Source organism: Alosa sapidissima, chromosome 21, assembly GCF_018492685.1.
Source record: "Alosa sapidissima isolate fAloSap1 chromosome 21, fAloSap1.pri, whole genome shotgun sequence".
Classification (NCBI taxonomy): domain Eukaryota; kingdom Metazoa; phylum Chordata; class Actinopteri; order Clupeiformes; family Clupeidae; genus Alosa; species Alosa sapidissima.
The window spans coordinates 14,231,976-14,246,883 of NC_055977.1; the positions used below are offsets into that span (position 1 = coordinate 14,231,976).

The following is a 14,908-nucleotide window of genomic DNA, read 5'->3' on the forward strand; positions in this document are numbered from 1 at the left end:
TTTCCACATAGATTGAGGCTGAATTGGGAAGGATGTAAGCTCTGATATGAAGTGGACAGAGTAGATCCAGTCAAAAACAAGTCCACTTCTGGTCACTATCTATTGATGAGTTAAGTATATATTCTCAGTCAGGCTTCGTTACTTCTGAACCTTTAACTGACCTTTATGGCGTGTGTTTGTATGAGTATGTGTGTGTGTGCATATGTGTAAGATTGCATTTGTGTGCTTTTGCGCACAGTGAGTGAGTGTGTGTGTGTGTTTGTGTGTGTGTGTGTGTGTGTGTGTGTGTGTGTGTTTATTTCTCTTCCCCCTCTAGATAAGCCCCCTCCTTACCTGGTGATTTTTGATTGTGCCGTAGAGGCCATTGAGGTTGGCCTCATGGCAGTTCCTGTACCACCAGCCTCCTCTGTAGGATATGGCGCAGACACGGATGTCGGAGAGGTCTCGGTCTCGGGTGGAGAACACACGGCCATTGTGGTACGTCATAGAGTCACCTTTCAGGAGAATGGAAGACAAGTGTGTGGATGCAGTGAAGAAAAGGGGAGACATGAATTCACAGGAGAGGGAACAAAATGGTGGTGTTAAAAGTTTATGAGAATTTAGACTATTAAAATAGAAAGATCTGGTTTTCTGAATCAAATGCTAAAATGTCAAGATGTGTAATTCTTTTGGGGACTTGGATATTTTATATAGAGGGTTTGTACATTTCTTTAGATTTTTCAGGTCCAGAAAAAAACCCTTTAAAAGGTAATGACAAGCTGTAAAATAATATTGGGAAATACTTTTAAACGTTTACGTTTTGACAGTGAAAGTTAATTTCAAGTTTAATGAGTGGAAAGCAAAGCCTAATCAAGACCCACCTGCATTGCCAGTGTAACCAGACACCCTGAGTGTGTATGTCTTCCCTTGGCCAATGGAGAATGATGAGTATTTGGCAAAGACGGACTCGCCCTCGGCACGCATGTCTACCCGCAAGCTCATCGGTTTCATTTTGGTCATGTTATGAAGTAGATCATTACCTGAGAAGTGAGAGATAGACAGGGAAAGAGTAAGATAGATATAGAGAGAGAAAGAGCGTGAGAGTTACTCTATCCAACAGAGAGAGGAGAGTGTTCAAATGGCTCTGTCTTTACTCTCTTGTCAACTAGAGTCATTAATTACTTGAATACTGTGACAAATGACTAATGTGTTTCACTGAATTCAAACTATCTGAGAGTGTGGTTGTGTTGGCAGTAAGACCCAAACAAAAACGGTGCAGGACACAAAAGTGTGATTAGCTTTACAAATTTGTTTGACAACCTTTTAATATGTTGAACATTTTCAATCTACAAGGGCTGTCTGCTTTGTTTCATCTCGCACATAGCTGACAACCTCTTTGTGGAAAAACAGCTATCATTAAAGCTTTATCCTTCATTACTGCCCTGACATTTAAGCTTTTATGACATTAGCCCGACGGCTTCTGTTTAAAATAGGACTGGCGTCCCCCTGTGGGGTGGATCAGATCAGAACAAAAACAAACGCAGCGTGACGCATGACTCATACCCATCCAGAACTCTTCACTCGGGTCGCCAAATCCGCTGCGGTAGTCTTTCCAGCCCCTGTAGAAGTTCACCTTGCCATTCACTCTTCTCTGGAAAAGCTGTGAATGCATGCACACATGCACACACACACACACACACACACACACACACACACACACACACACACACACACACACACACACACACACACACACACACTTAAACAGCCGTCACTCACAAAGTGGACTGTATTTAATAACCTTGCTAACAAACTGGTTATATAACTGCCGTGTGAACTGATATATGGCAATAAGCAAAATCTCACTTTTTTTAACAGCCACGACATTTTGCATTTGCACTTGTCCATGACAAATAATCTGTTTTTTATTCCCTGATTATCTGAGAGAGGCCACTGCAAACATTAACTGAAGGGACTGAAGGGACTCCAGAGCTTGTGAATCGAGGCGGACGGCTCTTACCGTCCAGCCGCCTCCGTCCGTCTCCATGTCACAATAAGCGGAGACTGGCTCGGAGTCCGGGCCGTTGGGGAAGATCTCGACCAGGCCGGACTCGTGCGCGCCGTTCAGAAGCTCCTGGGAACAATCAGTCGGGTACGGGAACCGGAGACTTCCTGACAACCAAACACGAGGACAATAAAAAGGAGAAAGAGACACAGAGAAGCAGAGACCCAAAGAGCTGAAGGACACGTGGAAGGAGCAGAGAAACAGACAGGGATGGAACTCAAATAGGAACCCTCAGTTTTCCACATGCTCCTAGGCCAAGAAAGTATAGCTCCTTTTACTTTTCTGTACATTTATACAGTAGCCTATGTTTGCATATGGCTTGCATACAGTAGGTAAGTCACAGGTGTATATGCATAGCCGGTATGTACATGTGTATGTACAGTATATGTCTGTATTCCTTTATGGTGAATAACACTCTTGGTGGCATAACATAACTTTTTCTCAGATGTGTTTAAAAACAAAACAAGAAAAAAAACATTTTAGGCAGGACAGCTGATATCTAAATAGATATGGCCTCGATCTGGCATGACCAAAGGTTAACGCTCCCACGCTGCGTTGGTGTTCGGTCCTCACCTGTGGTGAACTCAGTGGTGATGGCCTCCGTGTAAACTCCTCCTATCTCTGCCTGTAGCCGCACTATGTACTTGGCGCCTGGCCTCAACCGCACCAACCTGTGATCATTGAGGTCTGGGCCCACAAACGCATCCTGTTTACAGAGGGGAAACACAGAAAGCACACAAAAACTCACTGATTACGTCAATTACACCAGAAGGGCATGTGAAGAGCGCAGACCCCCACCAATGCCAAATGGCATATCTCGCAGCGTCGAACTAAATCTGCAGAGCTGCCCAGAGAGTGCTCCAACGTTTGCTAGGTTCTTCCTTGTCACGTTTCATGAAGAGATTTTTTATTAAGTAGAGTCGATATCAGTACAATACAGTAAACTCAGTGCAAAATATATGCTTTTTATACAGTACTTAACATACAATGTTATATTTACTCACTGACTGAAGTACTAATGAATGATAATACCGTTACTCACTTGAAAGGCCTGGCCCTCTATGGCGTACTGTAACTTGTAGCCTGAGGCCTTGGAATAGGGTGGTTTCCATTTCAACACAGCCGAACGTGGGGTGACCTGACTGGCTGTCAGGTCCTTCGGTCCATCTCCTACCCGTCCAGAACCTGTCAGAGAAACACATACGGTAAAATATTTTTATCAGGTATTTATATCATCAGCCATGCACTTGAAGCTGACTTTTTCGTGAAAAACAAGACAATAACTGCGTCAGCAAAGTAGTTTATTGATATGTCAGCTAACTAAAAGAACTACAAGTAGGAGAAGCAATCTGAATGAAAAGAATGATAATAGATACAAAATACCCAATGCTGGGACTACTTCTATAATATATGATCACATTGGATCAATATTTTTATGATATATGGCATTTTAGTAATCGTGCTTTGGTAGTGTTTTTATAGGTTGTGTAGGCTCTTTAAAAGACGAGTCTTAAACAGGAAGGAACAGAGACCCACACTCAAAACCCAGGGACAGCCACTTATCTTTACAGGTCTGTTTTATTACACAGACCAAATAAAACGTCCATCCAACAAAAACAAAAGTGGTCTTCCCCTTTTCATTTTGAGCATGGCTTTCCATTCCTTCCTGTTCTATGACATATAACCATAACATGGATCTTGTGTGGTGCTGATGCTGAGCCTATGGACCCTTTCAACAAGGTAAACAAAAACAATGCTTGAACGTTCTATTTGGGCCCCAATCTACTTCCTCTGCATTAAGATAACATATGGAATGTTAAAAAGGAAGTCTTGTGGGGCCAACTATGATGCTGATAATGGAACTCTCTTGAAAGGGTCCATATGTCTGCTGTGTGACTGACTGACTGACTGACCCCCGGTGGTGGTAAAGACAGTGGTCGCTCCATCGCTCTTGCGGTTGCCAAGGTGACTGGTGATTATGACGCTGTAGTCTGTGGAAGTATCCAGTCCGGTCAGCTGTTGGGCCGCGGCGTTCCCGGACACCGAGATGGTCACATCTGGCCCTGAGAGATGATTAGAGATAAAACAACACTGGAGTCAGTCCGTGGGACACAGCTCAGTCTTATAATAGACCCTTTCAACAAGAAAAACAAAAACAATGCTTGAACGATCTATTTTGTTCCCAATCTACTTCCGCTTCATTAAGAGAACATGCGGGAACAACTATGATGCTGATAATGCAACTCTCTTGAAATGGTCAATAATAGACACTGTGAAATCTCTTCCTTTGGCAAGCTTTGTCAGATGGATGAATAAATACTAGGCCTGAGAGTCGTATATAAGTGAAATAGAAGTTCTTGGGTCTTTGTCTGGGCTCTCTGAGTACCATAGTTGGTTTATGTATGCCCTTGAGATGATTTTCAGTCTTAGGCCTGTCATGGATTGACAACGCAAACAGTGAAATAACTGACAGTGCCTTTAACAGCTGGGCAGCTTAACAAGCAGAGCTGTAAGATCTTTCCTCAAGTGATTTAGACACTGATTGTGTCAGGGCCTGCCGGGGGTGACCATGTAAGCACCCAGGACAGCAGGCAGTGGTGGGCAGTTTTACAAGCAGGACTGCATAATGTCCTCTCTGGTGATTTAAACACTGATTGCAGTGCATATTTGAAAAGCATTGTCTGTGTGTTAACATGTCAACAAGTATTGAGTGAAAACAACAGTGTCAACGTCAAAGTGTTTTTGGTTTTGTCCAAAGTTTTTGGCATGTGTATGGAGTTCTGAAACGTGTCCAATATGAATAAAAATGTTAGTATAAAGAGGCAAAAGGCATTTTTAAAAACTTGGGATGACCTCTAGTTACATAAATCCAGAAATACTATAAATCAGTCATTTCATGTCTATAGAGAAAATTATTAGTTCATTAATTATGATGGATTTTCAAGAAATAATCCAAGAATCATGTATATCCAGTGTCACTCAGTCATGTAATGAGAAGAGAAACCTTGTAGAATTCATCACCCCTAAACCAACATATCCTCAAACTGATGCAAATCGCAGAGGTCCATGAGAGAGTGGGAGAGAGGGGAGAGAGAGAAAGACAGAGAGAAAGAGAGAGAGGAGGGGGAGTGAATGAGAGCAGAGAGGAAGAGAGAGGGGGAATAGCTTTGGCACACAGAGCAGGGTCCGACGGCACACTAAGCGCTCCCTCGAGATGTTTTCCGATTGGTGGATGTCCGCCACCAGCGCTCGGCTCTCACCTTTCTCTGAGCCGTACACAATGACGTAGTTGTCTACGGCTGCCAGCGCCGGTCTCCACAGCAACAGGGCCCTGGAGTCCGTGATGTTAATGGCATGGAGGTCTGTGGGAGGGTCTGGCACTGTCAGAGAGTTGTGAGGACCACATTTGGAGGGGTGGGCAGGAGAAAAAGAAACATATACACCGATGATTAATATATTGTTTTATTGTATGTGTGTGTGTGTGTGTGTGTGTGTTTTGTTTTGACAACACTAAAAACACACACTGCCTTTTGGAAAGCCCACCAATAAAGCTTGTTGGGCACAAAAGATGCACAAGAGACAAATACATGGAGAGAGAGAGAGAGAGAGAGAGAGAGAGAGAGAGAGAGAGAGAGAGAAAAAGAGATAGAGAGAGAGAGGAGAGAGAAAGAATGAACAAGAAAGGGAGAGCATGAGAGGATGAGAGAGCAGGGAGGAGTGTCATCATGGTGAGCAACACACCAGCATGAAAATCTGTCAATATGTTTTGGCCTCTACGGAGGAGCGGAACACGAGCCAAAACAAAGCAGTTTGAAATTGGAATTGAAAGGGGACCCGGGGGGGGGGGGGAGCCCTTTGAGAAAATATAAAAATGCTACAAACTTTTCCAGACCCTGCACCTGCTAAACCAATTATGCGTGCAGAGGACCTGCTATAAAAGGCTTCAAAAAAGAATATCTACATGAAAGCGACAGAAAAGAACATGCCTTCAACAATATGAACAAAATAACACATGGTTGGATTTTTTAAATCCTCACATAAAAGTGTGAAAAATTAGCAAGGGCATGAAGGAAAGGCATGATATGGGGAAACCGTACAAACGTACAAATCGACCTATCAATCCCTTTTTCAATATCAGATGAACCACCTCTAAGGATTAATTGAAAGGTGGTGTCACTAAATCAAACACATTTATCACACAAGCATGCACATGCACACACACACACGCACACACACACACACACACACACGCACACGCACACGCACACGCACACACACACACACCTCTATATTGCAAAATAAACAAAATATTCTTTAAAACAAACAAAAGCGGAAGCTACATAAACTTACGTGTGTGGACAGTGTCTTTGAGTGGGTCACTCTCATCTAGATTTTGCAGAGAGATGATGCTGACCTCGTAGGATGACCCTGGTGTAAGCTGAGAGAGATCTACAGTCGTGTCTGCTGCACCCACTGACACTGACACTGGTTCACCTGATGGAGAAATCAAGGTAGTTGATACAGCTTTACTTAATGGCATATTGGTAGTATTACATATTACATTTTAGCACACTGTTCCTTCTTCTGAACAGTTTCTAATTGATATACTATTGAACCCAGATTGAACTTGAGCACCATGAAAAACAACCAATGTTTCTCCTAGATAGATAGATAGATAGATAGATAGATAGATATTTTATTGAAATTCAAGAAAGAAAATATTTAGCCAATAAAGAAGGGATCATGGCCATCTGTATGTGAACCTAAATCATAAACACAACACAGGCTGGAGCTCTGTTACTGGCTCTTCCATCTCATCCATCATTTTCATAAATTGAGACACTCTGTGAGATACAGAGAAATTATGCATACCACCTTAAAAAAAAAACACCAAATGTAGAGTCCAAAACACACAAATCTATACTGCATGGTATGTTTAAGGGCTGCTCTGCTACATTAGGGACCCTTCAATCTTTCAAGGCTACTCCACCCCCGTCTATTGCAATCTTGGAAACCATTAGCCCTTTCTCCTGGCACATGCATGTACTGCAAAAAAGATTAGCATTCAACATAACCCAGTGAAGTCATCTAGTTGCTTTGAGTTTGAGTTAAGTTCTAGTGTCAAGTTAAGTTATATCAATGTGTAATGTCAGGTGCTTTACACATTGAATTATGTGAAAATGTAGTGTCAAGCTAAGTTATATCAGTTTGGTGTCAAGGATATTAGACATAAAGTTGACACTCTATGTTTACGTAACTTAACTTAGTCAAAGCAACAAGGCGATTTGATTGGACCACTTAGTGTGTGGTGATCTTTATTTTATTAGAGTGTGTGTGGCGTGGTAGTGAGTGCTGGATCTTACCCTCGAGCGTGTGAGTGTACGTAACCTTAAAGCCAGTCACGGGGCTCCGTGGTTTGGTCCAGGACACCGACACAGTGGTGTCCGTGATGTCAGTGAACAGGAGGTTACTTGGGGGCTCGGGACCTGTGCAGAGATGGCAGGAGAGCGGATGCGTAACAGACAGATGTTAGATTCATAAAGACAAAACAAAAAGAGTCATTTCACAGTGAGACATTTCACAGACAAGACTTTCCTACTCTGAAGCTTTCACAGCTCTACACAGATAGACAAGCTATGTGTGTTTACATACAGATACAGTATAAATGAATTTACAGTAAAAAATACCTGTCTTTTGGTTTTCACCTTCCCTTTTGTTTTTAACCTGGTCATGGTTAAGATTAGTGCACATATGAGTACATGTGTATATATGTGCAAACCAGACATATATACAGTATACACAGCACAGCATATACAAGGAACCAGACATGTATCACATCTCACGGTGATGAACACAAAGGAGTATTTCACACACAGAGGACACACAAGGTACACAGAGGATGGGGATTAGGTGTTGAACTGGCCTTTTGATCCTGGAATAAAGAAATATGGAGGAAAAGAAACATGGAGGGAGGTCGAGGAAATGATGATAAAAAATAATATGTGAGAAACAAATTTATGAGTGGCTTTTTGAGTTGTGGAAAAAAGTGATGTAATAAGAGGCTAATGTAGGATACAAGCAAGAAATGAGACGGGGTGTTGGGTCGGAATAATAAAACAAAGCCTTGGGGGTTTCTGAGGGAAGACAAAATGTAAATAAACCTAAAATAGTGAAGAAGGCATTCAATTTATTAAAAAAAAAAACATTCAATGTGAGCACATTTTCTTCAGGTTTAGTTGATAGGGATTCAAGGTTACGAAAGGACCTTTTTTGGCCAACCATGGTCTTACCCTGGTGAATGATGTGGGTAGCCAGTGAAGATGGCTGAACGTAAGGTTACCCTGATAGAGAGAAGATCAGACCAGCTTAGAATGAGTCAGTGAGTTAACGAGAGCCCCGTAGAAAGTTTCATGAATACAGAAATATTAGTGTGGGTATTCACAACATCTACAAATGATTTTAATCACAAATAAATAGACAGACACAAAAAGCGATGATATTTCTAATGTGTCACTGGATTTTTAGAGCGGTGATTAAAACATTAAAGCCTGATTTTTGTTTTTGTTTTTTGCCACAGATTCCTTTTCCACATTGACGACAGACAGGTGAGCTTCGCACAAAACAAGATGAAAAACAGGATGAACATGAGTTATTATTTGGTCACATGTTGCGGCTGACATTTGATTACACGGATTATTCTGTGAATTTCAATTAAAGCTTTGGTCTAACCCATGCAGGGTACCATTGCTTTAATTAAACGGAGCATGAAGCAACAAATGTTAAGATTAGCATGATTATGTACAGCAAATTAATACTCAGAGGAGCTTTTTCAATAATTCACTAAGGTGCCATGAAGTATGTGTATAATATCTAAGCATAGCACTGTCAGAAAGAGCATGAAACTATGTTAAGTCTATCCAATAATACAGTGAGATAGCTTGAAGACACTGAAATAGCGTCTGTATATTGAACAGCTTCTGAGCTCAACAAGACAGCAGTGTACTTGGCTGTATTTAACTTTGATTTACGCCATTATTATGTTAAGTGAAGGCACAAGCAGACTGTGTTGTGATGATGTGTACCTGTGTTTATAGTAACACTGTGCGTTTTCGAGCGAACTCCTGGACCCGTGCCGAACACAGAGAGGACATATTGGGTCTGTGGTTGGAGGCCCTTGAACAAGAATGACCGCGCCGACCCAGGCAAAACTTTGGTGAATGTGTCGTTAGGGGAAGCTTTAGGTGATGGCCCTGTTATGTCAGTGGAGGTTGCTGGACCCTCTGAATCACCCTCCTCTCCCTCCTCCTGTCTCTCCCTCACCCCCTCAGCCATTCGATTGTCTGGGTCTTCTCCTTTGGTGGGCCTCTTTTGAGTGACAACAAAATTTTTGAACATACCATCCGGTGCACCCCATCTTAGGGTAACTGAATGGGTGGATTCTTTCTGGACACCGACATGACTCAGTTGCTCCCCCTCTTGCCCATCAGTGGTACTGCCTTGAGTTGTGTCAGGTGACTTTGGTATTGGCTGAGCTGGGACTGTGGTGTCCGTGGTTTCGGCACTGTCAGTCTTTCCAAGAGGACGCTTCATTGGCTTGTGACCCGGTGGTAGTTGGACAACTGTGTTGTCTTTTCTTTTGTTCGTGACACCTGGCTTTGGTTTAGTGCTAGTCATTTTGAAGTCATCAGGTTGGGTATGTCCATTAATTACATTTACATCCTCTGTGTCAGTCAGAGTTTCCTCAGTTGGTTTTACACTGTCTGGAAGGGCAGTATTTTCAGCATGTGGTACAGCTACTCTGTGACTGGTCGGAGGAGGTGTAGTTTTTGTACTAGCAAGGTATACTGTTGGTGGTCGAAACGCTGTGCCGTTACGCCTTCTCCAGGTAACTCCAGGGTTTAGTTTGGTTTTAACCCCCCCATTCCCGCCATTGAAGCCAGGACGTTTAGGTGGCGTTTTTCCTGGGGGGTACCTCATTCGGTCTGCCTTCGGTTTCTCAGTACTGCTGGCTGGGACCTCCTCAGATGAAAATGGGCTGCCGGTACTGGTTTCCTCCTTGTCATGACCATTGACTTCCTTGTCGTGACCATTCTCTCCATCATCAGGATGTGATGTCATAGGGTGACCAAGTTGAGGAGGAGCTGTGGAGATTGCGCTGTGGGGTAAGGCCGGACGCACTAGTTGTGGTTTTCCAGGTCTTGTGTCATTCCTTTTTCTGAAGATCACGCCAGGTCTTTGTTTAAGGTGAGCTCTGGTCTCAGTGGTCTCTCCACTGCCTGGCTGAACAGAGGGTCCTCCATTGGGGACGCCACCATTGGGGAGGCCACCATTGGGGAGGCCGCCATTGGCGCCAGCGCCATTGGGGACACGATGGGGGAAAGGCCTGCGTATTGGGCCTCTGGAAGGGGTCAGAGGGGGTCCAAAATGCGGCCTGGTTCTGTTTTGGAAAGGTCCGATGCCGGGCCGACGAGTGAATTTCCCTTTGGGGAAACCAGAAGGCTTGAGTGGCTTTGATCCTCCTGTGTCAGACTCCTCACTCCTCCCAGGCTCACTCTCTGAACTTGTGACGACAATCTCGGTCCTGGATGATTCCTCTGACGCACTGCTAGAAGGAGAGTCATATTCAGAAGATTCAACGGAATCGGAATATTCTGAAGATGGACTTTTTCCACTGCCCCCACTCTCGCTGGAATCAGGGAGACGTTTTACAGCTGCATCCGATCCTCTGTCCGAGGGCTGAGAGGGAGTGGACGGTGTGGATAGGGTGAGGGGGAGCCCCAGAAGCTTAGTGATTGAGATGTGGTCATTGTCATTCTCAGCACTGGTCTTACTTGCCAAGGGCGTTTTAATGAAGTCTGCATTTGGGAGAAGTCCTGGTGAAACCTCAAACACAGAGATGTGTAAATCGATGCCTTGTTCCTCAGATGAAGGGTTTTTGTGGCCCCTGTTGTGCCTCTGCAGTTCTTTGACGAGCGCATCGATTTTCTCCTCGTCAGTGGCATGCGTCATGTTTTTGATGACTGGAACTTTCGCCTTGATTGTTCCATTCAAGAGACGGTGTCCTACAATGAGCTTTGAATGACATTTTTTTCCATTCGGGTGACCAGTGGTGTTTCCAGAGACTTCTGTGGCTTGTGGTGCAGGAGCTGCTGGATCCCTTGTTTTATCAGTTGCAGATGTACCACGGCCAGGTTCCCCCTGAGACCCTTCATCCCTTGTGCCATCGGTCACGGTTGCTGATAGTGGCTCCCTGTCGCTGGTTGGTAGGTCAGGTTGAAAACTTGTCCATCTGGGTTTTCCTGGGTGTGCTCCCGGTTGCTTTGGTAGACCACCAGGGGGCACTCTCTTTGGCCCTGTACCTGGCCTCGTGGCATTGAAATGGGGGGGTCTTGGCATACCAGGCCGTCTGAATGTGCCATTTCTAACAGGTTTGGGTGGTAGCTTTTGTTTGTCGGTGTCTGTTGCTACAGGCCTGGGTTTGGTTTCCGTGGTGACCATGCTTAATGTTTCACCTGGTTCTGCTGAAGGGTGATTGGAAAGAAGGGTTAAAATATTCTCTCTCTCTCTCTCTCTCTCTCTCTCATTTGCTCAGTCATTCCCTCTCACTCACTCATACTGTAGTCTATTATTCTCCACAGTAAATCTCCAGAAACAATGTGGGAAATAATAAAGCTATTAAAATATGAAAACTGAGGTTAAATATAAAGAATGATGTTGACAAAGATATGCCGACAGCCTCTATTTTCCAGCTTGCTTTCCACCTGTTTTAAACTGAGAGAAACTGTTTCATTTCCTGCTGAAAAACGGTGGAGTCATTAAACTGGACCAGCTGAAAAGATCGTCACAGGAGAAGTGGAATCTCATGTCCAGGAGTGCTGAAAAAAAAAAAGAAATCTTGGTCCCATTTGATATTAAGAGTCCTTCATATATTAAATTTGTATTATATATAGTTAGTTCAACGGCTTTAACAGCCGCTACTTTAACAGCTGCTACTGAATATAGAGTACTTAATAAATGATTATTAATTGATACATAAGAAGTTATTAATTTTGTTGTTTATCAACTAATGGTGCATTTATTGATGCTTTATAGTACTTGTTTGCATCAAAGGACGCTTAATATAGAAATGGACTAAGATAATAACAGAGAGAGAGAAAGAGCAAAGGTAAGACAAAAAAGGGAAAGAAAAAAGTGATAGCACTGCCAATCACAAACAGCAAAAGTATTTCCGCACAAAGGCCAGTCCAGTCCTGAAAGGATTTAAAAGTTTATATTATTTTTTTTCTGTTTCTATTTGTCATCTTGTCAACACTGGTTGTCAATGCCATTCACAGATCTGATAGATTTGTTCAGCAGACCTACAACTACCGTAGGAGACTTAAAGTCTCCAGAATAATTCCAAATGCCATGTCAGTCTGCTGCTATGCCTTGGTAGAAAAGGACATATACTGAGTTAACATCACTCCGCAATGGCATAGAACACAAAAACATCTACAGTATACTTAGTTAGAATCTTCAACATCTATTATAGATCACATAAACAGCCCATGTCTGTGATGGATCATGTCTGTGTGTTGTGCATCTTGTTTTCAGGATGATTCTGGAGAGTTCTGGACTCACCGGGAACGACCTGTATCGTGACTGGTGGACTCTGTTTTCCGTCCTTCTCTGCCACGAGAGTGACGTCGTAGGGCGTGCCCGCCACCAGGTCATCAATCTGAGCAGAGACGGAGGGCGGCAGGGCTTTCTTCTGCCTGCCCTGGTCTCCTCCATCACTGGGTACCACGCTCAAGTGATACCTGTCAATCTCCATCTGGGGTGGCTCCCATTGGATAATCGCAAATGTGGTGGATGTCTTCACCACTTCTAATTTGGTGGGAGCTGAGATCTCTACAAGGAAAAGTAACACACATCTCTGTTTGAGTGATTGATTACAAAAAGTATGAAAACGTTATCAGATTATCAGATTATGTTTGAAATACTACTGCAGTTTTAAAGACTGTCAACCATTTAGCTGCTTCAGTGATTAAACTGAGGATACAAAAGTGTTTTAATAACTCATTCCCAATATTAACTCTTACAGGAAGTCAGCACTCAACTGACAGAGCAATATAATATATAAAACTCAGAAAACACACAATACATAATAAAAATGTACATAATGCACTAAACTGAGAGTGGATCAAGATAAAAGTGCTTGCATAAATAAATGAAAAATGTCTTTAGTCCATGTGCATCAGTATGTGTGGGATGTCACCCAAGAACTAATGTGTACCAAGGAACAATCTAGCACTAACAACAGATTACGGATACATAAATCCTATTGCACTGCACTGTCCAAATAAACACTCAAACAGTCAAATAAACATCCTGTATTAATCATATATATATTTTTTAAAGCAATACATGATATAAACATAGCAAATCTACAATCTAAAATCAATAAAGCATTTCATTTAGAAACTTTTTGATATGTTATGTCAACAATTACCGACAGAAGTTATCACCTGATAACTGATGGCCTTCTGGTCATGTTCTTGGAATACCCGTGAATAACAGAGCACTATTATGTAAGCATGCTAGCCACTTCATTGAGATTCAGGGCCAGATGTACTAACGCTTTTGCGCCCACTTGAGGCGTATTTTCTTCGCAACATGCGCATAAAAACATGTTGTGATAAGTACTAAAACTTTCCTGCTTGCTAGATGTGACTATTAAATCTATCATAGCCTATGTGCACAAGTAGTTTGAGTAGAACTACTGCTCTTCGGTATTCATTATCTCCTTGCTTGTTGTCATCTCATTATATTGCATTATTTCATGATCGCTATAAGTTTGATTCCTTTTAATGTAGTCATCAGTTAACTTCATTCAATTGCGCTTGTGATTGAAGTATGCATTCAGTTGTGAAAGTTTGCAAATTGCAATAGGCGGAGGAGAAAGCCGCTGATTACCTGATGAGCTACAGGTATGATAAATAACACGTAAACTGAAGATCCACTGCGTTCACTTTCTGCAGTTTGACCATGGCGCTACGTTCGCAATGTACGTACATCTGGCCCTCAGTGTTATCACTTCATTTGAAACAGTCCTATCTTGCATTACTTGTTATCAATTAAAAGCAGAGTCATTTGCAAAAGGTTGCAAATTATGCTTGCAAGTCATGAACTGCTGCATGGTGTTGCCATCTGCTATGCAACGCAAATAAAGCAGATTTCCCAAGTTCTCTCCATCCCCTACTCTTGTAACTCTTTGTAAACGTCGAGTCTCAATGATTGTTTAACAGTTCAACACAACAACATACACAATTTGAACTGCTTTAACATGTGTGTGTGTGTGTGTGTGGTTGTTAGTGTGTGTCTGTATGTGTGTGTGTGTGTGTGTGTGTGAGAGAGAGAGAAAGTGAGAGAGAGAGAGAGAGAGAGAGAGAGAGAGAGAGAGAGAGAGATGTGTGAGTGTGTGTGTTAACCTGTGTGCATATAGTGTGTGCGCCTGTGTGAATATGTGTGTGTATATATGTGTGTGTACGCTTCTTACTCGTAGTGAACTCTGTAGTACTCTCTGTGCCAGGTTGGCCATCCTTCTCTCCTGTGATTGACACATGGTATTCCTGGCCAGGAGCCAATCCGGTCTGTGTGTAACTGGTGAGACGCCCACCCACCGATGATGTGATCTTCTGATCCCCTTCTTTCTGCAAGAGGGAAGAAGATAGGTTTCAGTCAATTGAAGCCAAAAGCCCACTCAGATGACAAAATAGTCACAAACACTACAAATGTGTTGTTTAGTCTGTTACATGTCGTCCTGATAAAAAATATCCCCATTTTTTGGTCGTTTTGGTGAAGGAAGCAGACAGTGTTAATAAA

The 14,908-nt window shown here is 42.8% G+C and overlaps 1 protein-coding gene across 4 annotated transcripts in view; it reads right to left on the reverse strand.

The window, feature by feature from the left end:
- The window catches only part of LOC121695224 (tenascin-X), a 33,985-nt gene that overhangs the window by 997 nt on the left and 18,080 nt on the right, over window positions 1–14,908 (reverse strand). For 2 of the 4 annotated variants that reach the window (XM_042075857.1, XM_042075859.1), the window contains exons 5-17: window positions 14,583–14,736; window positions 12,665–12,934; window positions 9,127–11,565; window positions 7,408–7,530; window positions 6,395–6,538; window positions 5,305–5,424; window positions 3,958–4,107; window positions 3,087–3,229; window positions 2,618–2,750; window positions 2,000–2,151; window positions 1,543–1,639; window positions 861–1,019; window positions 334–494 (exon numbers count right to left, since the gene is read on the reverse strand). In XM_042075857.1, the coding sequence (XP_041931791.1) occupies window positions 334–494; window positions 861–1,019; window positions 1,543–1,639; window positions 2,000–2,151; window positions 2,618–2,750; window positions 3,087–3,229; window positions 3,958–4,107; window positions 5,305–5,424; window positions 6,395–6,538; window positions 7,408–7,530; window positions 9,127–11,565; window positions 12,665–12,934; window positions 14,583–14,736 (4,245 nt within the window). The remainder of the gene's footprint in view (window positions 1–333; window positions 495–860; window positions 1,020–1,542; window positions 1,640–1,999; window positions 2,152–2,617; window positions 2,751–3,086; window positions 3,230–3,957; window positions 4,108–5,304; window positions 5,425–6,394; window positions 6,539–7,407; window positions 7,531–9,126; window positions 11,566–12,664; window positions 12,935–14,582; window positions 14,737–14,908) is intronic. The other 2 variants (XM_042075860.1, XM_042075861.1) reach the window with 2 other exon arrangements.